Genomic DNA, 24,409 nt, shown 5'->3' on the forward strand with positions numbered 1-24,409 from the left:
CACCTGAGGGTTTGCATGTCGTATTTCTATACATTAATCACAGAAAAGAAGCCAATGTTGGGGCTGGGATCAGAGGTGCTCAAGGACAGAGATGTGATCACTTTGTGAAATGGGGGCCGAGTTAGCGTTGCTTCAGGAAACAGAACTTTTGAATTCCTAATTCTGCGGCCTGTCGATGCTCCATCACGATACCCGGCTGCATTCAATGAACAGACTGGGGGGCAGAGAGGGGTGCTCTCTGGCTCACACCTGCACATGCAGGAAGGTGCAACCCGAGGTGCTACTACGTTTAAAATGACCAAAGAAATGACGGGGGCAGCCAGCCAGCCCCTCCTGGCTCTTGTCAGTTTCAGGCCCCACAGTGGTAGCAGACACAGCTTGCCAGACAAAACCCCAGAGGTGTGAATGGAATGGGGCCCATGCAGAAGAGAACTCGGGCTGGTGGGAGGACTAAATGGTACAGGAAGGATGGGCCAAGGCTAGCTGGACTAGTGGGGAAGCCAGGCTCAGCTGGGTGAAGGCAGCTTTCTCTGCCCAGGGCTCTGACCAGACGCTGCACATGCAACCCAGGCAGTTTCACTCACTTTCAAAGTGCAAGGAACTGGCCTGAGACCACCAGACACCAGCACTGCCATCACGGGGTCCACCAAACGGCCCCCGCCACACCACAGCCCTGGGGGAAGTGCCACTTCTAAGGCCAGGAGGACGCTTCCCCTCGGTCGCTGGCCTTCCCCAGGGAAAGGCGGAAGTTCCCATCACTTGAGACTCAGGAAAGATGGGAGCAAGCACCAGGATACACTCCAAAAGGAACCGTCCTGTGCTGGCAGGGAGCTGCATGCTGACTCCTGCTAGAGGTGCCAGCAGTGGGGGTTGGCTTGGGCTCTAGGCACCTGAACCCAGACCCACGCATCAGACAATGGCAGTGGCTCCTTAACAACAACACAGGCTAGATTCAAGCCAGAGACCCCCAGAGGAAACGCTCCATCACCCGCTCCCCCATCCAATTTATCCAGCTTGTCCTTATGCTGCAACTACCACAATACAAAGTAACATCATCAAACAATGGACAAACTAGAGCACAAATGATAAACTGCAGCGCGAGCAACGCAAAACACAAAGTGCCATCACCCTGGCATCCAGACGCCTGCCTCCAGCCACTTTTCCTCTCCTTGTTTATTTGTTTGCACTATGGTAGGGCACACAAATAACACAGGAACACAAAAACACAGGACAAACTGGGTAGTCCCTGCCTCAGAGGACTTGCAATCTAAATAATAAATCCCTTGGGGACAAGGGATTTAGGGCATGCTCAGGCAGGAGCACACACACAGACCCGAACTTTGCTCTTTCTGTACCAGATCTTTCCAGAGACGCTGACACTTGGGGATCTCCTGGGAGAGAATCCCTGACCCCACGACACAGAGAAACACCGTGGATTGGCTTTTTAGCGCCCCAGTAGAGCAAGGAGAAAGGGACCCTCATCCAGCTCCCCCCAGGAGTCCCTCCGGCGGCGCTGGGGGGACCAGCCAGGAGGGGCACGGAGAGACTGAAACAACCCCCCACCCGCACACCTTCCAGAGGCTCGCCAGGAAACTGTCTCCAAGTCCACGCTATAAATAGGCTTCTCCAGGGCGCATCATTCCACGCAGCGCCCGGGCTCCATGCGGCACAGCAGCCCCGCCAGCACAGAGGGCTGGGTCCGTGTCCAGAGAGGGGTGTGTGTGTTGCGGGGGGGGGGGGGGCTCTCCCAGTTCTGTCCCCTCTCTCTGCGCCCCTGCAACCTCCTCCCTGGCACCGTCCCCCCACCCTGCGTGCGTCCTGGATCCAGACCCCTTCCCCTCCCTGCTCTCCGGATCCGGACACTTTCTCCCTCCGTGCGCCCCGGTTCCGGACCCCTTCCCCTCCGTGCGCCCCGGATCCGGACACTTTCTCCCTCCGTGCGCCCCGGATCCGGACCCCTTCCCCTCCGCGCGCCCCGGATCCGGACCCCTTCCCCTCCGTGCGCCCCGGATCCGGACACTTTCTCCCTCCGTGCGCCCCGGATCCGGACCCCTTCCCCTCCGCGCGCCCCGGATCCGGACCCCTTCCCCTCCGTGCGCCCCGGATCCGGACACTTTCTCCCTCCGTGCGCCCCGGATCCGGACCCCTTCCCCTCCGTGCGCCCCGGATCCGGACACTTTCTCCCTCCGTGAGCCCCGGATCCGGACCCCTTCCCCTCACTCCGCCCCGGATCCGGACACTTTCTCCCTCCGCGCGCCCCGGATCCGGACCCCTTCCCCTCCGTGCGCCCCATCCCCATCCCCGCGCAACTCACGGCCGGCGCGGACTCACCTGTCCAGGGCAGGGGCAGCGGCAGCAGCGCGGAGTCCCGGGCAGCGGCGAGGCGGAGGCGCGGCGGGGCTGGGGCAGCGCTGGGAGCGCCGAGCGGAGCCGCCCAGCCCAGCGATATAAATAACATTATCTGGGCGAGCAGGGACATTCCTGCAAGGACAGCGCTGCTGCCCGGCCCAGATAGTCCCGCTGCCTCCAGGGGAGGGCGGGGGAGGAGGCGCCCGCCCCGCAATGCAGCACAGCGGGCCCCCAGGCCAGCGCCAGCAGCGGGCACCGGGCGATGCCCAGCAGCGGCGCCGGAGCCAGCAGGCCCGCACCAGGGCTCGGCCACACCCAGCGCGGTGCGGCGGGGCTGGCCCTGCGTGGGGTGGGGGTGGGGGAGACGATGCTGGTGCCGCCGCTGCTTGCAGGCTGGGTGGAATCAGGGCCGGCCTCTGCGCTCTGTCCTGGCAGCACCCTGCTGGGCATCCCAGCCACCCAGGTGGGACAGAGCCAGGAGCCAGGTCCTGCACCAGCCTGGCCGAGGGGGCAAGAGCTGGGGAAGGGGGCAGGGGGATCCCACCTAGGGAACCTCACCCCCAGCTTGGCGGGCACAGGGAAGCTGGCATGGCCAAGTGGCACCTGGCAGCTGTGCCACCTCTGGGTACTAGGAGTGAGGGGGTTTAATCAACCTCCGCTTGGCCACTACATCCAGGCCTTCCCCAGGTGAGTCTGCATGCCAGCCTCCCTGGCTCTGACCGGAGGCTGTGTGGGGGGGAGATTGGCCACCAGGAGGATGCATCCATTTGCCCAAGGCTTTTCCCAAAACCTACCTCTTTGAGCCTAAAATGACCCTATGTCTCTTTAAATCCAGGCTGACCCTGACCGGGACATCCCCACATTGGCTGTAGCTGCAAGAAGAGAACTGGGTCCTGTGCCTCCAGCCCTGCCTGCCTATGGAAGAGCTGAACTAACCCAATACAACACAGGCTGGAAGTGAGAGCTTGAGTCCAAGCACTTGAAAAGCTTCCCAAGGGTCAGACATCTGGAACAGTTGCAAATCTGAAAACATTTGGGGACAGGGTCCATGGATAACTAGGGCCAGGATTTTCAAAAGGCACCAAGATCCAGATGCTCAGAAAAGCCCAGCAAGTCACGTGCTGAGCCCCTCTGATCACCTTTCCCCCCAGTAGGGGTGCTGAGCCCTTGGAAATCTGGCCCTGAGCTGGATGAAAAATTTGGCCCTATATGCCTGTGCAGTGTCTAGCAGCCAGGGGCCGGAGCTTGGATAAGGCCTGGGGGTGCTGTATGAATAACTGTCGATTCCACTTTGCTCACCCGCTGTTAAAGGGCTGGGCCATTCGCTGCCAGCCTAGGCATGCAAGGGTGCAATACAAAGTAACATCATCAAACAATGGACAAACTAGAGCACAAATGATAAACTGCAGCGTGAGTGACGCAAAACACTGAGCCTGGGGACAGTTCAGATAATGGCCTATCTCAGCTAAACCGTAGCAGGGCCAAGCAAGCGGAGTGTGGAGGGATTCCCCCGACACCCAACTGCAAACGCTCAGTATGGGAGGGTCCACTTTAGTCTCGGGTATCTCTAATAACAGTGACTCCACAACCACCCTCCACAGCTGGTTTGTTGATAAAGCATTGGTAGATTGTCCCAGCTCCCTTCATGGCTCTTCCCCTTAGAGACTTGGGACCAGATCCTCAGCTGGCACAAACTGGTGTCGCTCTGCTGGCTCTTCGCAGCAGCATTCACTTCATTTGCTGCTCCTCTGATTGGCACCCACTCTAGGGGCCCACGGGTCTTGAACCCAGGGCCTGGGCAGCCTTCACCCTCCAGCACCACCCAGCGCAATTGGAAGTGAGAGACTAGCATAACTCTGCCTCCTCCCAGAGGCCCCACCCACTAGGGGATGATGACTGGCCCCTCTGATTGGCCCAACTGTCCTATTTCAGCCAGAAGGAGGCACCGGAAGTTGACTGAACAGTTGGGCGACTTTCTGACTAGCTGCTGTACTGCACCTGACCTGTGCCTTGATCCCTGGTTCCTGATTCTGGCTCTGACGCCTGGGCTGGTTCCTGATTCTGGCTCTGACCGCTAGGCTAGACAGCCCATGTCCCAGTTCTGATACCAGTGGAGCATCTCGTCGATGAAGATTTTTTCTAATGTAACCCTGGCGGTCACTAATATCACACCTGAATTGTCCCTGTGGCTACAATAACCCATTACTGCCAGGATAACTTTCCCCTGCCCTCCTGAGACCATCCTGTTACATACCTCTAGAGAGCGGTCATCACATCCCTCCCTCTGAGCCGCTGTCCCTTTCTCAGTGACAGTCGTCCAGGAGGAAAAACCAGGCCAGTATGTAACTATCCGGTTTATTTTATTTCAACCGCTGGGTCAAACTGCCCCTAAGAAATAAGCACTGTGACTAACTACATAGATGAGAGTTTAAAAACCCAGTGTTTTAATTAGCTTGATTTAATTTGCTTAATTAACATCTGGTAGTGGCTGCGTATTATTGGTACCAACAGCAGCCAGGCAGCGGCTCTGGCTCTGGTGCTGCCATTGCTCGGGGGGGGGACAGTGCAACCAAGTAAAATGCAAATGGCATGTGGGGGAAAGGTAATTAAAATGAAGCAAGTTCTCCGGAGGAAACCTTCACAGTGAGGGAAACTGTCAGGTCACTGAAGCAGAGGGAACCAACATCCTGCGATGCTCAGAGACGGGAAGGCAACTCGTATTCGGGAGGGAAAGGCCTGTCCCATAACACATGGAGACCAAAGCCTCTGGACAGCACCGCTCTGCCTGCAGGTAGCCCGGCAATGGTTTCCATGCCAAGCAACAACAGAAGGGGATGGAACGCTTGCAGCTGAGCACGTGCTGACGTAGCTCATTAACAGCACCCAGGCACCCCGTGAGGGGGCCAGCGCTCCTTCGCAGAGCAGGGCGAACAACCGATTCTTCTGTTTGCTGGCAATTCCAAAACCTGGCCGGTGGGGGAAATGTTTCGGGTCAAACCAAAACCAATTTTTTTTTTTAAAATGTGCAGCCAATGTAGCTGGTACCACTCAAGAGAGAGATCTCGGAGTCGGTGTGGATAGTTCTCTGAAAACATCCACTCCATGTGCAGCGGCAGGAGTCAAAAAAGCGAACACTGTTAGGAACCGTTAGGAAAGGGATAAATCAGGGGTGGGCAATAATTTTCGCAGGGGTGCCATTCCACGAATTTTGGTAAGTCGTCACGGGCCGTGCATTTCTACTATATTAATGGAGGGGGTGCGGGGTCTGGGAGGGAGTTTGGTGCAGGAGGGGGCTCTGGGCTGGGGCAGGGGACTGGGGTTCAGGAGGGGGTGCAGAAGGTGGTTCTGACCTAGGGGAGAGGGTTGGGGTTCAGGGTCTGGGAGGGGGTTTGGGTGTAGGAGGGCGTTCTGACCTGGGGCAGGGGGTTGGGGTACAGGAGGGGGTGCGAGGTGCAGGCTCTGGCCGGGAGGTGCTTACCACAGACGGCTCTCGGCCAGTGGTGCAGCAGGGCTAAGGCAGGCTGCTTGCATGCCGTGGCCCTATGCCGTTCCCGGAAGTGGCTGCGGCCAGCTGCTGCTGTCATGTCCCTGTGAGCTCCTTGGGGGGAGGGGGGCAGCGGGTCTCCATACGCTGCCCATGCCCGAAAGCACCACCCCTGCATTTACGGCCAATGGGAGCTGTGAGGACAGTGCTGGAGGCGGGGACAATGTGTGGAGCTGCCTCCCCCTGCCAGGAGCACGCAGAGACGTGCCAGCAGCAACCAGCTGCTTCCGGTGTCGGTGTGGGGCCACGGCAGCCAGGCAGCCTGCCTGAGTGCCCCACTGCACCGCGGGACTTTTAGTGGCCCGGACTCAGAGATCGCGAGGGGGCAGAGGAGGCTGGACAGAAATGTTAGTCATGGCAGGCTGGACAGAAATGTTAGGCAGACCAGATCCGACCCACGGGCTGTATTTTGCCCGCCCCTGGGATAGATAATAAAACAGTAAATATCATAATGCAGCTATATAAATCTGTGATACGCCCACACCTTGAACATGGGTCCCATCTCAAAAAAAATATATTGGAATTGGAAAAGGTACAAATGATTAGGGGTATGGAACACAGCTTCCATATGAGGAAAGATTAATAAGGCTGGGACTGTTCAACTTGGAAAAGAGACAGCTAAGTGGGGGATATCATAGAGGTCTATAAAGTCATAACTGGTGTGCAGAAAATAAATAAGGGAATGTTATTTACCCCTTCACATAACACAAGATCCATGGGTCACCCAATGAAATGAATAGGCAGCAGGTTTAAAACAAACAAAAGGAAGTATTTCTTCACATAACGCACAGTCAACCTGTGGAACTCATTGCCAGGGGATGTTGTGAAGGCCAAAACTATAGCAGGGTTCAAAAAAGAACTAGATTAGTTCATGGGGGATAGGTCCATCAATGGCTATTAGCCAAGAAAGATGATCAGGGATGCAACACATGCTGTTCACCTCTGACTGCCAGAAGCTGGATGGATCACTTGATGGTTACCTGTTCTGTTCATTCCCTCTGGGGCACCTGGCACTGGCCCCTGTCGGAAGCCAGGATACTGGGCTAGATGGATCATTGGTTTGACCTAGTATGGCCATTCTTATGCTCCTATGTTCTTATGCAGCTAACCAAAAATTGTTTTGAGTCAAACAAAATATTTCATTTCAATTTTGGTCATTTTTACATGTTTTTGATGGTTTTAAAATACAATTAAAGGAGGTTTTGAAACTTCAGACTCAGAATGTTTCATTTTGAAAATGTCAAAATAAAAGTTCCAATTTTTTCAGCCTTTTCTTGTTTAGGATTTTTTTCGACTGAAACAAATGGGCGAAGCTGATGTGAATTCCCAGAACGTGTCAGTGTTGCCCAGTCTGCATGTTTTGCTGGAAAAAAAGTTTTGGATGAAAAATTTTGCCCGGCACTGCTAGCCGTTAGGGCAGCCAGCTCTCTTCAAACCAGAGTCCTCAATGGAACAGCTCCCCTGAGGAAGCGTTAGGGAACAGGGGAGGGCTGAAATGTAATTAGGAGGAGCCCTCTCATTCTCTCATCTCTGAGCATCAAACTGTGGCTTGTATGTTTCTAAAAACACACTGTCAGAGACAGTAATGACAGGGTAGGGATCCCACTGACTTCACCATGGTCTTCCTAGAAACCCTGTCAAAGGGCATCCTGACTGACCATGCACTGGTCATCACCTCTTGCTGCAGCCAAGAGCTGGTACTAGTGTGTGGAGAGCTCAAGTACACATGAACTCTGTCCCACAAGCTTAACTCTGCCCCTGAGCCTGGCAAAAGTGATTTAGCCATAATTGGGGGTTCTGTTTTGGAGGGGTTTATTCATTTCATTTGGGGAAGGTCAGCAGGTTCTGAGTTCTGTGTAGATGTCCAAATATATGGGGAGGTTTTTTTGGGGGGGGGGGGCAGCTTTCTCTTTGATTCTGTAACAAGAAGATTTTTATCAGGTCCGTCCCAAAATTCTTGACTAAACAGGATATATTTCAATTTGTATTCCATATATAAAAATAACGAACATTTTAGTTGAAGCTTTGTATCCTTGTTATCGAACGCCTGGTTTAGCATTCATTGCCTTCGTTCCCTACTGTGTTTTCACAGTATTGTTTCAAACAGCCCTACGTTAAATTGCACTAGGGAACCTTTAGTGCACACCATCAGGGTCTACACACAGAAACTAATGCACAGCACCTTGTGCTTTAAAAATCACACCCCTGTAGTCCGCATTACTGCTCCATGGAGACAAGTCCGTGGAGACAAATCCTACACACCAGGGAGCAGGACATTATCTATGGAAACAAAGTGCAGTGGGGAAGGCGTGAAATTGAGTAGCCATTTGGTGTTTTTCTGACATTTATTGGCTAAACACCAATTCCATTTTTTTGGTGTCTGGGCTGTCTTATCAGTGTTTCTTGGTCAAAATCACAAGCCCTAGCTATAATAGCAGACATGAGGAATGACAAAGTAAATGTGCCATCTGATGAGTCGTTTATTCTCTCATTGCTCTGCTTGCCCTTCACGGCGTAAGAGACAGCTGTACGGACTGGTGCAGAGATTAATTATGGTTGGTTGCCCCAGCCCACGCTGCAACCTGAGAGGTGCATGTGCAGCCAAAGGGATCACGAACCCCTCATTTCTGTGCAGAGTTACATGGATTGTGCAAACAGAGGAGCACAATGCTTTCTTCTTGCCATAGGGATTTGAAGCATATATCATAGTGCATTACAGGGCAGATTTCAATCAGATCTCTGGACCGAGTTCCTCTGGGCCATGTCCACTGGCTCCTCACATGGCTTTGAGGGGCATTGGGTGCTGCCAGGGGTTCTCTGCTCAGTATCCTCCTCTGGCTCCCTCATGATTAACCTCATTTGAGGCCTGGGTCTAGTGCATGGGTGGGCAATAATTTTCATAGGAGAGCCACTCCACGAATTTTGGTAAGTCGTCATGGGCCACACATTTCTACTATATTAATGGAGGGGGTGCGGAAGGGAGCTCCAGGCTGGTTCAAAGTGTTGGGGTACAGGAGAGGATGAGGAGTGTGGGCTCTGGGAGGGAGTTTGATGCAGGAGGGAGCTCCGGTCTGGGGCAGGGGATTGGGGTGCAGGAGGGGGTTCTGACCTAGAGCAGAGGTTTGGGATGCGGGAGGGGGTGCGAGATGCAGGCTCTGGCTGGGAGGCGCTTACCACCAGTGGCTCCAGGTTGGTGGCGCAGCAGGGCTCAGGCAGGCTGCTTGCATGCCGTGGCCCCATGCCACTCCCAGAAGTGGCTGCGGCTGGCTGCTGCTGTCACGTCTCTGCACGCCCCTTGGGGAGAGGGGAGCAGTGGGTCTCTGTGCGCTGCCCGCACCCGCAAGCACTGCCTCTGCAGCTCCCATTGGCTGGTTTCTGGCCAATGGGAGCTGTGACAATGGTGCTGGGGGTGGGCAGGGGAACGCAGGGGAACGCAGAGATGTGCCAGCAGCAGCCGGCCACTTCTGCAAGCACGTGGGGCCACGGTAGGCAGGCACTACCCGGACTTTTAGCACTTGGACTTGGAGATTGCGACGGGGCAAAGGAGGCCGGACAGAAATTTTAGTCATGGGGGGCCAGACAGAAATGTTAGGCGGGCCGGATTTGGCCTGGGGGCCGGATTTTGCCTACCCCGGTCTAGTGGTTTCCTGCCCTTTAGCTAAGAGGCCAGGCCTTTAGTCTTGAGTGGGCTGAGCCCTGTCTTTCCCAGTCCTAAGAGAAAAAAACAAGGAGTACTTGTGGCACCTTAGAGACTAACAATTTTATATGAGCGTAAGCTTTCGTGGGCTAAAACCCACTTCATTGGATGCATGCAGTGGAAAATACAGTAGGAAGATATATACACACAGAGAACATGAAACAATGGGTGTTGCTGTACCCACTGTAACGAGAGGGATCAGGTAAGGTGAGCTATTGTCAGCAGGAGAAAAAAAAACAATAAACCTTTTGTAGTGATAATCAGGATGGCTCATTTCCAACAGTTGACAAGAAGGGGTGAGTAACAGTAGGGGGAAAAAATAAGCATGGGGAAATAGTTTTACTTTGTGTAATGACCCATCCACTCCTAGTGTTTATTAAAGCCTAATTTAATGGTGTCCAGTTTGCAAATTAATTCCAATTCAGCAGTTTCTCGTGAGAGTCTGTTTTTGAAGTTTTTTTTGTTGTAGCATTGTGACTTTTAGGTCTGTAATTGAGTGACCAGGGAGATTGAAGTGTTCTCCGACTGGTTTTTGAATGTTATAATTCTTGATGTCTGATTTGTGTCCATTTATTCTTCTACATAGATGTAGAAGCCCTCTACACCAACATTCCACACAAAGATGGACTATAAGCCGTCAGGAACAGTATCCTCGATAATGTCACGGCAAACCTGGTGGCTGAACTTTGTGACTTTGTCCTCACCCATAACTATTTCACATTTGGGGACAATGTATACCTTCAAATCAGCAGCACTGCTATGGGTACCCGCATGGCCCCACAGTATGCCAACATTTTTATGGCTGACTTAGAACAACGCTTCCTCAGCTCTCGTCCCCTAACGCCCCTACTCTACTTGTGCTACATTGATGACATCTTCATCATCTGGACCCATGGAAAAGAAGCCCTTGAGGAATTCCACCATGATTTCAACAATTGCCATCCCACCATCAACCTCAGCCTGGACCAGTCCACACAAGAGATCCACTTCCTGGACACTATGGTGCTAATAAACGATGGTCACATAAACACCACCCTATACCAGAAACCTACTGACTGCTATACTTACTTACATGCCTCCAGCTTTCATCCAGACCACACCACACGATCCATTGCCTACAGCCATGCTCTAAGATACAACCGCATTTGCTCCAACCCCTCAGACAGAGACAAACACCTACAAGATCTCTATCAAGCGTTCTTACAACTATAATACCCACCTGCTGAAGTGAAGAAACAGATTGACAGAGCCAGAAGAGTACCCAGAAGTCACCTACTACAGGACAGGCCCAACAAAGAAAGTAACAGAAAGCCACTAGCCGTCACCTTCAGCCCCCAAATAAAACCTCTCCAGCACATCATCAAGGATCTACAACCTATCCTGAAGGACGATCCCTCACTCTCACAGATATTGGGAGACAGGCCAGTCCTTGCTTACAGACAGCCCCCCAACCTGAAGCAACTACTCACCAGCAACCACACACCACACAACAAAAACACTAACCCAGGAACCTATCCTTGCAACAAAGCCCATTGCCAACTGTGTCCATGTATCTATTCAGGGGACACCATCACATCAGGGCCTAATCACATCAGCCACACTACCAGAGGCTCGTTCACCTGCACATCTACCAATGTGATATATGCCATCATGTGCCAGCAATGCCCCTCTGCCATGTACATTGGCCAAACTGGACAGTCTCTACGTAAAAGAATAAATGGACACAAATCAGACATCAAGGATGATAACATTCAAAAACCAGTCGGAGAACACTTCAATCTCCCTGGTCACTCGATTACAGACCTAAAAGTCGCAATACTACAACAAAAAAACTTCAAAAACAGACTCCAATGAGAAACTGCTGAATTGGAATTAATTTGCAATATGGATACAATTAATTTAGGGTTGAATAAAGACTGGGAGTGGATGGGTCATTACACAAAGTAAAACTATTTCCCCATGTTTATTTTTCCCCCTCCTGTTACTCACCCCTTCTTGCCAACTGTTGGAAATGAGCCATCCTGATTATCACTACAAAAGGGTTTTGTTTTTTTTCCCTCCTGCTGACAATAGCTCACCTTAACTGATCTCTCTCGTTATAGCGGGTATGGCAACACCCATTGTTTCATGTTCTCTGTGTATATATATCTTCCTACTGCTGTATTTTCCACTGCATGCATCCGATGAAGTGGGTTTTAGCCCATGAAAGCTTACGCTCAAATAAATTTGTTAGTCTCTAAGGTCCCACAAGTCCTCCTCGTTCTTTTTGCTGATACAGGCTAACATGGCTGCCACTCTGAAACCTTTCCCAGTCCTCTGACCTCTAGGGGAGGGGGCTTGCCATGCCTTTGCTGCTGAGACTTCTACTGGAAGAGGGGCTGGGGCGGCTGTTAAAAAAACAAAAACAGGGATCGGGGCAGGGAGGGGGTTATGGGTCACTGGTGCTGGGGGTGCAGAGCCCCTCCTGCGGCAGCTCTCCGCACGCGTTAAACACGCACAGAGACACACACCTGAAAGCCCTGCTTCAGCCTACCTACCTACCCCACCCAGCTGCCTGAAGCCACTCTCCCCTTGCCCCACCCTGGCCTGGCCCCACAGGCCACACCCCACTGCCCACAGGCCACGCCCCATTCCCAACAGACCCCGCACCCTGACCCTGCAGGCCACGCCCCACTGCCATAGGCCACGCCCCCTCACCCATAGGCAACGCCCCACTCCTCCAGACCCCACCCTGCTCTCTTCAGACCCCACCCTCGGCCCTGACTGACCCCGCAGAGCCCAGCTCCGACCCTTCGGGCCACGCCCACCCCCTCAGGCCACGCCCACCCAGCCCCACGGCTCCTCCCCGGCCCCGCCCCTAAACCCTCCCGGGGCTGGCAGCTCTCGCGAGACGCGATGCTCCCGGAAGCCGGAAGAGGCGGCGGCGGCGTCATGTGCGGGGGCTGCGTGGAGACCGAGTATCCCTCCCGGGTGAGCGGGGCCGGGGCTTGTCTCCCCCCTCGCCCCGCTTCCCTGAGCGGGGGCTGGGAGCCCGGACTCCTGGGTTCTCTCCCCAGCTCTGGGCGCGGGGTGGGGTCTGGTGGGCTGCAGCTGGGCTGGGAGCCCGGACTCCTGGGTTCTCTCCCCAGGTCTGGGCCGGGGGTGGGGTCTGGTGGGCTGGAGCTGGGCTGGGAGCCCGGACTCCTGGGTTCTCTCCCCAGGTCTGGGCCGGGGGTGGGGTTTGGTGGGCTGGGAGCCCGGACTCCTGGGTTCTCTCCCCAGCTCTGGGCGTGGGGTGGGGTCTGGTGGGCTGGGAGCCCGGACTCCTGGGTTCTCTCCCCAGCTCTGGGCGTGGGGTGGGGTCTGGTGGGCTGGAGCTGGGCTGGGAGCCCGGACTCCTGGGTTCTCTCCCCAGGTCTGGGCCGGGGGTGGGGTCTGGTGGGCTGGAGCTGGGCTGGGAGCCCGGACTCCTGGGTTCTCTCCCCAGCTCTGGTCCGGGGGTGGGGTTTGGTGGGCTGGGAGCCCGGACTCCTGGGTTCTCTCCCTAGCTCTGGGCCGGGGGTGGGGTCTGGTGGGCTGGAGCTGGGAGCCCGGACTCCTGGGTTCTGTTTCTGACTTGATACCTAGGGTGAATCATGCCCATCTCCCTCTGTAAAGTGCGCTCTTCCCCCCGCACCCGCTGACCTTCTGCCACAGCAGTGTCTATCCTCAGGCCAGGGTGGGCTAGAGGCTGCCCTGGGTACCTTTGTCACCCAGGGGTGCTGCTGGAACAATTTGTATTGTGGGGATGCTGAGAGCCATTGAACCGAATTGTAAGCCCTGTATGTGATGGAAACCACTTCAAGCCAGGGGGTGCGGCAGCAGCCCCTGCACCCCTAGTTCCAGCACCTCTGGATGCATCCTGTTTGCAGCCCAGGGGGTAGTCCTGCTCCCTGCTGGGTTTTAAGGGTGCATAGCATGGGGCAAAGGCAATGTGAAGCTGCCTAAGAGATAGGAAATAATACTGCAGACAATGCAGTGCTGTTACATAAACCAGCCATGCCCCTGCCTCTGAGATAGTGTTACCTTGAAAAAGATAAAGCAGAAAGAACAGGGTACTGAGATGGTAACAGAAACAATGGGGGCATAGAAAGACTGCTCTGTGAGAAGAGACTGAAAAGATGGGACAGTTTATTGTGTTCCCTTTTATTTAACTCCTCTCTAGAGATATCCAAAAATATTAATGATAAGAGAAGGCAAGTCAGGCCCTTCTTTGTAGTAACACAAGAACAAAGGTTTCAGAGTAGCAGCCATGTTAGTCTGTATTCGCAAAAAGAAAAGGAGGACTTGTGGCACCTTAGAGACTAACAAATTTATTTGAGCATAAGCTTTCGTGAGCTACAGCTCACTTCATCAGATGCATAAGCTCACGAAAGCTTATGCTCAAATAAATTTGTTAGTCTCTAAGGTGCCACAAGTCCTCCTTTTCTTTTTACAAGAACAAAGGAACAACCAGTGGAGTTGAAATACAATACATTTAAAATGATAAAAGGAAATAATTATGCTTTATCGAAACCTGTGGAACTCATTGCCACAAAGTATTGCTGAGACCAAGAGCTTAGAGGAATTCAAAGCACTAGGCACATTGATAAGGAGCTCATACACAGTAACAGTAGAACCTCAGCGTTCCGGACTGACCAGTCAACCGTGCATGTCATTCGGAGCCAGAAGTATGCAATCAGGCAGCAGCAGAGACCAAGAGAAAGCAGTACTGTGTTCAATGTAAACGACTAAAAATATAAAGGGAAAGCAGCATTTTTCTTCTGCATAGGAAAGATTCAAAGTTGTATTAAGTCAGTGATCACTTGTCAACTTTTGAAAAAACAGTTCTAATGTTTTGTTCAGGGTTATGAACATTTCAGAGTTACGAACAGCCTCCCTTCCTGAGGTGTTTGTAACTCTGAGGTTCTCCTGTACACTGACTGACTTTTTTTAAAGGGCATAACAACAGTAAAACTAACTAGTTCCTATGTTGCATAGTGCTTTCCAGCCATAGATCTCAAAGCAGGTCAGTATCATTACCCCAATTTTACAGTTGGGGAAACTGAAGCACAGAGATTGACATGACCTGCCCATGAGGGATATAAGCCCTCATGTTTCAAGGCATAAGTCGGTCACTAACTGACTGGGTTATCATGAAACTCCACTCAGGGGAAGGTTATTCCCGAATTGGCTACTGCTGGCTTCCTTGCAGTTTTCTCTGAACTGTGTGTTACTGGACTAGATTCCCCACTGACTCTGGGATGACATTTCATATGTTTTTGTTTACCTCTGTGTTCTTACCTCTCCTCACTCCCCTCAGTTATTCCAGGCTCATTGAATGTACCAATCTAGTACTGGGCACAGACTCCAAAGCAGTTCCCATCGAGCGAGATCCCTGTGCCAGTCAGGGAAGGGAAGCAGAATCAGCCAGCCGCATTTGCCTGCCAGGAACGTTTGCGAATATGTGATTTGTTGGACATGGTGGCTCCAAGACCCCCTGGTGTGATGACAGCTTTCAGAGTAGCAGCCGTGTTAGTCTGTGTCCACAAAAAGAACAGGAGTACTTGTGGCACCGTAGAGATGGCTCCATGTTACGGGGGCATTCTGAAGTCACCGATGGCTTTCTTGCTCAGTTGATGCCTTCCTGCTCTTGGATCTGAACGCTCTCTCCTGCCGGGATCACTGCAACACCTTTTTCCCCCAAAAAACACTTTTTTTAGGTACATAAAAAAAAAAAGTAAACCATTCACTTTTACACAAGCTGGCTGGTCCCAGGTCATTGCCTCCAGAGTACCAAATTTTGCTAAGACTGCAGTATTGTCACCCTTCCCTTTGTTCCTGCTCAGGGGCCTGCAGGGAAACTCTGCTGTGTCAATTAGCATCTGTGTCAATTTGCCCCCCAAACTCCCGCATACTTGTGAGTCTACTTCCTGGAGCGGGGGGCGCGCCCTACAGTTTGGGGACCACTTCCCTAACCTTTGCGTGTGCTGTCAATAAATACAATGTTAGGACAAATTGAAGCGGGAGGGGTGGGTGTTTGGCAATAACATAGAAAGGGAGGTGGATAATTTTCCTCTCAATTTTGTAGGGGAACACCTGCCTGGAGAACGGATCTTTCCTGCTCAACTACGTGGGGTGTGTGGAGTGCAACAAGAGGGACTTTGTGCTGATTGCAAACAGAGCAACGGAGGAGGAGGATGGAGAAGAAATCATCACTTATGACCGTAAGGAGGTCCCCTTGTTTGTCTCATCAATTGAGTGCGCGCACAGCCACAGGCTTTAGGAACCTGAGCTGCAGAGGGGGTGAGGTGTCATGTTTTTTTATTATTATACCTATTGTGGGGAGAGAGAGAGTTTAGCACTTGACTTGAAAAAGTTACCAGACCTCTCTTGGCCAGAGGGTAGTAGGAAAGCTGTCTGGGGCTCCCTAAAGAAATCTAAGTCAGTGACCCAGGTCCCCAGCTGCGGGGAAGGAGAAAGTTGCTGAAATTTCTACTTTGCTGCTATCCTGTGACCTTCCTCGTGGGCTCCACTTTCAGTTAAGTCCCTGGCTGGAAAGTGTCTAAGGCCTTGTCAAAAATTGTACGGCTTAAATTATCCCAGTGGCGTTCCTATACCAGTCGCTGAGGGTTAAAGACAAATTCAAAATTACCAATAACGCCCACATTTCTAACCATGACCAACAGAGGAGCCATTGGAATAAACTCCCAAGGGGTCGCTGCTCCCTCTTAAAGGCTTCAGATCCAGGCTGGAGGCCTTTCGGGAAGATCTGCTTTAGTCAAACGCAATTTACTGGGCTCAGTCCAGAGAGAACTGAGTGAAATTGTCTGTCCTGGGCTATACAGGCGGTCCGATGAGATGATCTAATGGTCCCACCTGGCCTTAAGCTAGGAATCTATGAATAAGGGCACAACCCCCTAGTGTGGATGCAGATATACAGGTACAAAGGTGTTTATACCAGTGTACCGTGTCTCTACAGGAAGGGGAAGGATCTATTCTGGTATAACTGTCAACATGAGGGGTTGTATCAGTATAACTATGTTGGTTTAAAAAAAAAAAAATCACATCCCCTGGCCAGCATAGTTACAGCAGCACAAAACCTGTGTGGTCTGGCTACAGCCAGGTCAGCATGTTCTTAACTGTTCTCAGAATCCAGGCCTGAGGCTGGAGCTCCCCTCCCCACTCCAGTGCTGGAGGAGTCTCTGCTACTGTACGCTCCCCCATCACCCCCCAACCTCCCTGCTGCACTGCTGCTGAGACTCCAGAATCTCTCCCCTGCCTCCGTTTGGGTGTCATCCTCACCTGTGATTAGCTCCAGTGTCTGCCTCTGCTGCTGCCCACTGCTCCCAAGAAGCCCCTGCCTGAAATTGATGTGATTCTGGACAGCTTCACTGATACTCACAGGGTTGTGAACAGCTGCTGTGAAACTGACCAGAGTCTTGTGAATGTCAATCTACAGCCAACTGAGGGGCAAACTCAGGGAAGCAGCTCTGTATCTGTTCACATTTTGCAACCATGCCAGGTTAATGTTTTGTTTTTAGAGCCTAAATTCTCCAGCAATTGATAGCTTAGCTCTCCCTAATCACCAGAGTAAACCTCCTGCTTGCCTCGTGTGTGTCAATTTTTTTTTTAAGCCAGGTAAAATGTGAGGAAAGAGAACTGAAGGGATGTGAAGAGAGAGAATGGAGTGGTGTTTGATTGTCAGTATCACTGTGTCTCTTTAAAATATGCAGGAAAGTGTTCTCAGTTTGGCATTTATTAGTGTATGTTACATTTACACTGTTTGGAGTGAATGGACAATTTCCATCTGCATTGGTGGTCGTGGAAGGCCCTATATTGACCTCCCCCTGGATTCTAAAATCCAGTGGCAATCCCGACTTCTCCTTCATCCCCTGCCTGGACCCCGACCACCAGGGAACCATCTGCAGGACTAAGAGAGTCATTTGCCCTCGCCCATTCAGTGCCTTGGCCTCCCTGCTGAGACTGAAGTGCAAGTGGGTTTTGCAAGGTGGGAGCTTAGTTTATGCCCCTCAACTCATTTCACAGAGGCCTACAAATAGCCACAAGCTGGAAGCAATTTCTGCAGGATTTGAATGGCCAAGTTAATGACTTTAGTGATTCTCCAGCTAATTGCAGGGTCAGAGCCATAGTTGCGCTCAAGCTTGCATAGATTAAATGTGCTTTGTAGGATGGCACAGGAGATGAGTTGGGAATGGTTAAAGGTGGCATGTTTCCATTAGTCCCCTGAGTTTATACTGTGCCTTTCCCCAGTGATTACAGGTTTTGGTGTAGGTGACCCAATGAGCGTGCTGCTTTGGGGAATATCAGGGAGTGAAAGGTCTCCTTTTCGGTTCAGCATCCAGGCTCCGGTGGTTAGAAAAATTGACTTCTTTTGAACTATTTGTCCTGCTCCCAGGTAAAAATGGCCCTGGCCCATACAATGAAGGTGAAACCTTATGTAGTAAAACAATTTCTCCAGGCATTTGTGGGGCTACAAAATACAAGTTTTTTATTGCTTTGGTAAATTCACAAATGTATTAGAAAACTGGGGTGGATCTAGCCGGGGGGATCCAAAGATATTTGGCTTTGCCTCTAAGACGACCGCTGCCCTCTTGGACCAGGAGGGCTTTTTGTCACTGACCCAGGATAGCAGGTCCTTAATCTCAGATCAGTGCAATTTTCAGTCAAAAGAAATAAGACTTTCCCTGCCCCCAGGTTGTGGTAAGTGAGGTCTCCTTCCAAGCAGGTGATCCTTGTGAATCTCTGGTTTTCGTTCCAGATGTGTGTAAGAACTGTCATCACATGATAGCCAGGCACGAATATACATTCAGCGTGGTGGACGATTACCAGGTATGTTGTCTTGCACGCTGTCATGGAGCCCCAGGATCAGTGCTACGCCCCCAGCTTTGGAACCAGCCCTTCAGCGTGCTGGACCCCCAAGGGGGTCTCACTCTTTCTTCAGGGCGGGCCAGCTGGCTTCACTGCCTCCTTTGACTGAACCTTTGCAGCTCCAGCCCTCCTGCTTCACCCCCTGAGCTCTGCCCAGTGAGTCAAGCTGAGCCAGAGCCCTGGGAGAGACTTGTCCCCTCTTCAGGGACCATGCACCTCAGCAGTATTTGCGGTGACACTCAGTGTTGTCCAAACAGCCGGGTTCAGTTGTCAGCTGTTACACAACACAGGAGGGCTGTAGGTGAGCACAGAAAAACGAAGGGTAAAGCATGGCCCAAGTCCGTCCTGCTCAGCCCAGAGCCCAGCCAAGCTGTGGTGAACCCCTTTGTTCAGGCTCTGTCTCAGTCTCAGTCTGACCTCCGTGGTCAGTTCCGAGGTGAGAGCCCCAACCCCTTCCCACAGCCAACTCCTAACCCCACCTCCCGCCCTCCTGATCTTTTGTTCTCCAGCTGGAGGGTTTGCTCAGCCTCCCTGCTGAGAGGTGGGAGAATCCATCCTCCTCTGGGGCGCAGGTTGCTAGGTGTCCGTGTCCTGGTGGCTGGCTTTCCCATTGTCATCTTGGATTCTTCACTGATATGGAGTGAGCCTCAGTCAGACCTTTTTAACGACCCATTCAGGCTCAGACAGCTAAATGCCATGCATGCCTCTGTCTCTTAACCTGCCCTGAGAGCAAACAGTCCTGTTTCCCTACTGCATTGCCATGCAAAATATAGGGGAAACCGAGGCACACACAGGGGGCATAAAAAGTCACCGAAAATTCCCACTTCATCACACGCACATACACAGATCAAAAATACACACACCTTTATTCCTTCATACGAATGCCCCGAGATCTGGAAAGCCCTGGGAGTGATGTCACGGAAGCACAAGGAACCCCAGGATCGCAGCGGCCGGAGCAGACAGTTCCGCTTTGTGGGTTTCCATCTGGAGGTGCTCTTGGTTTGTAGGGTTCTGCAGGTTACTGTTGCTATGGTACATGTGAGCTTGTGCCCTGTGCAGCCCACGTGCTGCTTCAGCTAGGAAGCTAGGGGAGGGATTCAAGACACTGCCCAACCTGCTGTGCTTTTGTAGGGCCAGCTTCACTGTAAAATGTAGCTTGACTTTCCAGCTGTGGATTCCAAGCTGCCACAGCTGCATTTCCACCCGCTGGGCATGGTGCCCGAGTTAGGTGATGGGTGCATCCCGCTGATTAGCGTCTCTCCAGCTCCCGACACTTTGGGCTAATCTGGCACCGTCGGATCAGGCAAGGGGACATCCATGCAAGGCAAGGGTTGAGATTCTGTATGCTCAAATGGAGCCTGGCTCCCGTGCATGGATGTAGCATTTAGCGCAGTGATTCTCAAACCTTTGCATTGGTGACCCCTTTCACACAGCAAGCCTCTGAGTGCGACCCCCCCTTATACATTACAAACACATTTTTTGTAATTAACACTATTATAAATGCTGGAGGAGAAACGGAGTTTAGGGGTGGAGGCTGACAGCTCGTGACCCCCTCCTCCCCCCCATGTAATAACCTCACGGCCCCCTGATGGATCTGGACCCCCAGTTTGAGAACCCCTGATTTAGCATGATTGCCTACAGCCCTAGCTTTCAGTTGGCATTTTGAAAAGCACCTCGACTTAGGAATACACGTTTCATTGCAAGTCAGTGGGGTTAGGGAGGGGGCGTGCAGTTTTCAAAAGCACTTAAATGACATTGACTTTTAATAGGACTTGGGGTCCTAACTCCCTTAGGCTCCATAGAGAATTCCAGCTTGAGTGCTTTAGGACCCGATGCCATGGGGTGCAGGGCTGAGTACCTTCCACCCCGCATGAAGCGCTGCAGAACTGAGGGTGCGCAGGACCCAGATGAATCAGTGTTTGAAAGCAGACACACAGCAAGGCCATGGGACAATTGCTGGAAGAACCACCACTGTTAATTTCTTCTGCACGGGAAGGTCTGCAGGGGTCTGCAGCCCCGGTCCAGCCTAGGAGGCAGAGCCAAGCCCCCGAGCCTCTGGCAGGATGGGTGTGGCCTGACCCCTGACCTCACTAGTTGTGTTCTCCCTCTACCTCGGCAACGGGTTTTATCAGACCTGCCTGCAGAGCAGTAGGTGAGATGACAAGGCCGGTGGAAGCAGATGGGGAGGAGGTGGTAGTGGAAGAGGGGGCTTTGCGGGCAGACCCTGGCTCGCATCTGGACAGTCAGCAGGGCTTCGGAGCAACAAGGGGAGCCATATTACAGAGTTTCGCGATGGATTGGCGTGGAAGACAGGCGTTGGGCACGGTCCACCAACCGGGGCTGCGGGACCGTTCCGAGACGCTCTGAGATGCAGGCAGGCGTTAGCCGCCCCTTCAGGCTGCCTGCTCGGGGCAGAGCAGGGGAAGGCTGATGGGGCCGCTCTGGGTCTGAGGTTCCTGAACCGATGCCTCCGCAAGCTGAAGTTCAGCGCCTTTCTGTTCCAAACCTGCAGTTGCTGGAGTGTGCTCCCATTCTGGGTGCCATTTGCACTTTGTAACCTCCAGAGGGAGCTAGCGGGCTTGGAGGGGTGTGGTTTCAGTGGCCACTCCCTGGAGGCTGCTGCTAGCCGCAGCCCTTGCACTGCCAGGCCCTGATGCAATGCTGTGGGGTACCTGGAGGCCTCTCTAAAGCTGATCCCTGCTCCGCTTTCTGAGAGGCTGGGCTGCTGGTCCATCTCAGGAGCTTTCGTCTGATATCGGCCCTGGTCAGCGCTGGGCAGTCCCAATGTCTGTGTGTGGGAGCCTGTCTGACTCCTTTTGAAACTGGCGTTGGACGAGTGAAAACAAGGCCAGCGGTTTGCAGTCTGTGCTGCCAAATACTCCAGCGGCCTTTCCCTTCCTGCCTTGCGGTGGTTGTACCTGCATTGCCCGGGGCAGGATGGGACTGCTTGTTGGCCCCTTGGCCAGCCGCTGTGGAGAGCAAGACTAGCCGTCTGCAGCTCCTGGTGAAAGTGTGAGCACCAATCGGGGAAATGCATCCGTGGGCTTCAGGGGCGCTGCCTGTGGGAAGCAAAGGAGGGTGCTGAAAAGTTACCATGCACATCTGCTGGGGGGGGGGGGGGGGGGGAGTTTGTCATAATGGGAGCACAGACTCCATCAGTCAGATACCCTGTTTCATGTCCCAGGAGGTACAACTAGGAGGAGTGGGGTTAGGGAAAAGGAAAACAGAGCTAGTTAAACTCCTTAAGCCTTTAATCCTGGCACTGCCATTAGGGAAGCATCTTACCAGATTTCCTGGTCCATATTTAATTATTTGGGAGGCGAGACCGGCAGTCCTGTAAAAATTTGAACCAGAAATCTGTGAGCAAACCCTGCTTCCTGCACCAGGGCTTGGTAAGGGGGCTCACCTGAGTAGCATGTGTTTTAATGCTAAATGCAAGATCAGACTACTAGGAAAAGGAGTGCAGGTCGCACCTGTGGGATGGGGACCTGCATCCTGGAAAGCGGCAACTGAAAAGCCTTCGTACTCCCGGTGCAATGATGGATGATTCCCAGCGCCCATGCCACAGCCAAGGTGGTGTACAGGATCCTTCGATGTGCGAGCTGGGGAATATCCAGCACGAGTAAGGAGGTGATGTGACCTCTTTGGCGTTGGCAAGGCTGGCAGTGGAGACTGCCCAGTGCTGGTGCCCACCCTGCACGAAGGATGTTACAAAGGGGACAGGGCTCAGAAGAGAGCTAAGAGGAGGAGTCAAGCTCTGAAAAACCTGCCTTCTAGCAAGATGCTTAAAGGAGCCCAATCTGTTCAGTTTATCCAAGAGAAGGCTGAGAGGTGACTTGATCACACTTCCAGGGAGGAGATTTCTGCTAGCAGGGGGCTCTGTGATCTATCAGCAACTGGCCGAGCAAGATTCGGGGGCTAGGAGCTGAAGGGGAGGCATGTTCAGACTAGAGATAAGGTGCCGGTGTTTAACAGGGAGGGAGGTTAACCATCAGAAACACTGACCCAGGGATGGGGCAGGTTCTCCGTCACATGGCAGTTGTAAATCCAGGCTGGATTCTCTCTCTCAAGCTCTGCTCTGGCTCAGACCAGAGTTCTGGCCTGGATGCAGGAGTTGCTGGGGGAGGCTCTCTGGTTTGGCTTATACAGGAGGCCAGACTGGCTGGGCAGAAAATTCCCTTCTGGCCTTGAAATGTCCAAGGGCAAGTCCCCTTTCCTGCTCGCTTCCGTCCCCAAAGCCCTGGTCAGTAGCTGCGCGCAGGCCGGCGGGCGCTCTGCACGCCCTGATTGTGTTAACCCATTCCCCTCGCTGGGGCGGGGCGGAGCCCTGAGCTTGCTCGGAGGTGCTAGTACCCACGCAGCGATGCCCAGCGAATGTGCTTCTGCTCTGCCCGCCTGGCAGTGCCTGGGAGTGCTGGTAGTTTTCTGGTGTAGTGAGAGGACAATGCTGATAAAGGGAGGATGGAGACAGCCTGGTGGGCTGACACTGAGCTGGCCGTGGCTGTGGACTCGTCTCCCTGGGGGAGCCGTGGGTGCCCCAGCTCTTGGGATCTTTGAAACAAGAGCGACTACCCCAGTGCCTACCTAAGTGGGAGCAATCCAGCCCTCGCCCTGGGGAGAAACCAGAGGGCTTTGAAGGGTCTGGTCACCAGTAAGGCCTTTCAGAGCTTGCGCTCGCTCAGGGCCAGGAGCCCAGTCCGTCTCTCTGGCTCTGGTGCACAGCAAAGCTGAGTGATAGTGGGGAGGCAGGTTTCCTACTGCCACAGCCATGCTCTCTGCAGGCCAGTCTGGGCACACGACTTTCCTTGATCTCTCAGGCCAGCCTGCATGAGTCCCTTTCCGGCATGACTCTCGGTTGGGCACCCTGCTGTGCCGCATTGGAAGGGACTGAACACTGTGTCACCATGTGGCAGTGTTGGCATCTGCACCCCCTTGTGGCCTACTGTGGCATTGCTCATCTGGCCTCAGTTTCCCTCCGGGTCTTCACTGGTCAGCAGCCATCTCCGGCATGGTCTGGTGCCAGGGCTGCTCGGCCCTCCATCAAAGCTCTTCCCCTGCAGGGGTAGCCAAGTTGCAAAACAAATACAAGGAACTCAGAAAGGAGGGTCAGCTGGGGCTGGACCCCCATTCTACTCAGGGTCCCTTTTCTCGTTAACACTTGCCTGGGCTCCCAGCTTCAGACCCAGACCCCCTTCCTTCAGGGAGGCCCTGACCTGCACCGGGTGAGAGCTGGAGATCTGCTTTCCCCGCCCCCAGAGCTGGGCTCTCCTCCTTTTAGCTCCTCCCTCCAGGCCTGAATCTTGGCCAGGGTGTAGGTGCATACCCCATCTCACGCCCACCCCCGGGACAACGGAGTGTCACAGCCTGGATTCCCAGCCCTGCATATGGAAGCGAGCGCCCCCTTGTCCCCGCGTGAGCGCCCTCTGTCTTGTTGCAGGAGTACACCATGCTGTGCCTGCTGTGTGGCAGGGCCGAGGACTCCATCAGCATCCTGCCCGATGACCCTCGCCAGGCGGCCCCCTTGTTCTGAAGCTGCCGCCGTGGGGCGGGTTTGCGTCCAGCCTCGCCAGGCTGTTGGCAAAGCGATGGCGGGTTACAGTCATTAAACACGTGCCCTCTGTTGTGAACGTGAGTCGCCCCACGGTCCAGCACACCGCTCCTCCCCAGGCATCAGAGAGGCTCAGGACCCCGGCCCCCGCCTGGAGGAATGAGCGGGGAGGGAGGTGTAAGCCAGGCTGCCTGGAGAACTGGTACTATGGTGGGGAGCATGCTGAGGGGGAGGGAGTGGGACGGTCCTTGGCACAAACCAAGATAACAGCTGCTGTCCTGTCCACGGTGCCTGGTCTGGGATCCCCCCCCACCCCCTGGAAGGTAATTTTACAGCCGGTGCGCAGGGGCACTGCGTGGATCTATAGTTTCTAATGAAATTA

General features: G+C 53.4%; 2 protein-coding genes across 6 annotated transcripts in view; one reads left to right on the forward strand and one right to left on the reverse strand.

The window, feature by feature from the left end:
- Nucleotides 1-2,660, reverse strand: part of SPTB (spectrin beta, erythrocytic) — a 136,507-nt gene extending 133,847 nt beyond the window's left edge. For all 5 annotated transcript variants that reach the window (XM_037899293.2, XM_037899292.2, XM_037899289.2 and 2 more), the window contains exon 1: nt 2,332-2,660. The gene's annotated coding sequence lies outside the window, so the exon portion shown is untranslated. The remainder of the gene's footprint in view (nt 1-2,331) is intronic.
- Nucleotides 2,661-12,420: 9,760 nt separating this feature from the next.
- Nucleotides 12,421-24,106, forward strand: CHURC1 (churchill domain containing 1). The gene is made up of 4 exons (XM_037899304.2): nt 12,421-12,560; nt 15,679-15,814; nt 18,370-18,440; nt 23,917-24,106. Exons 1-4 carry the CDS (start codon nt 12,486-12,488, stop codon nt 24,007-24,009), a joined length of 375 nt encoding a protein of 124 aa, XP_037755232.1. The 5' UTR covers nt 12,421-12,485; the 3' UTR covers nt 24,010-24,106.
- The last annotated feature ends 303 nt before the right edge of the window (nt 24,107-24,409 follow it).

Source organism: Chelonia mydas, chromosome 6 (genome assembly GCF_015237465.2).
Source record: "Chelonia mydas isolate rCheMyd1 chromosome 6, rCheMyd1.pri.v2, whole genome shotgun sequence".
In the NCBI taxonomy this organism is placed as follows: Eukaryota; Metazoa; Chordata; order Testudines; family Cheloniidae; genus Chelonia; species Chelonia mydas.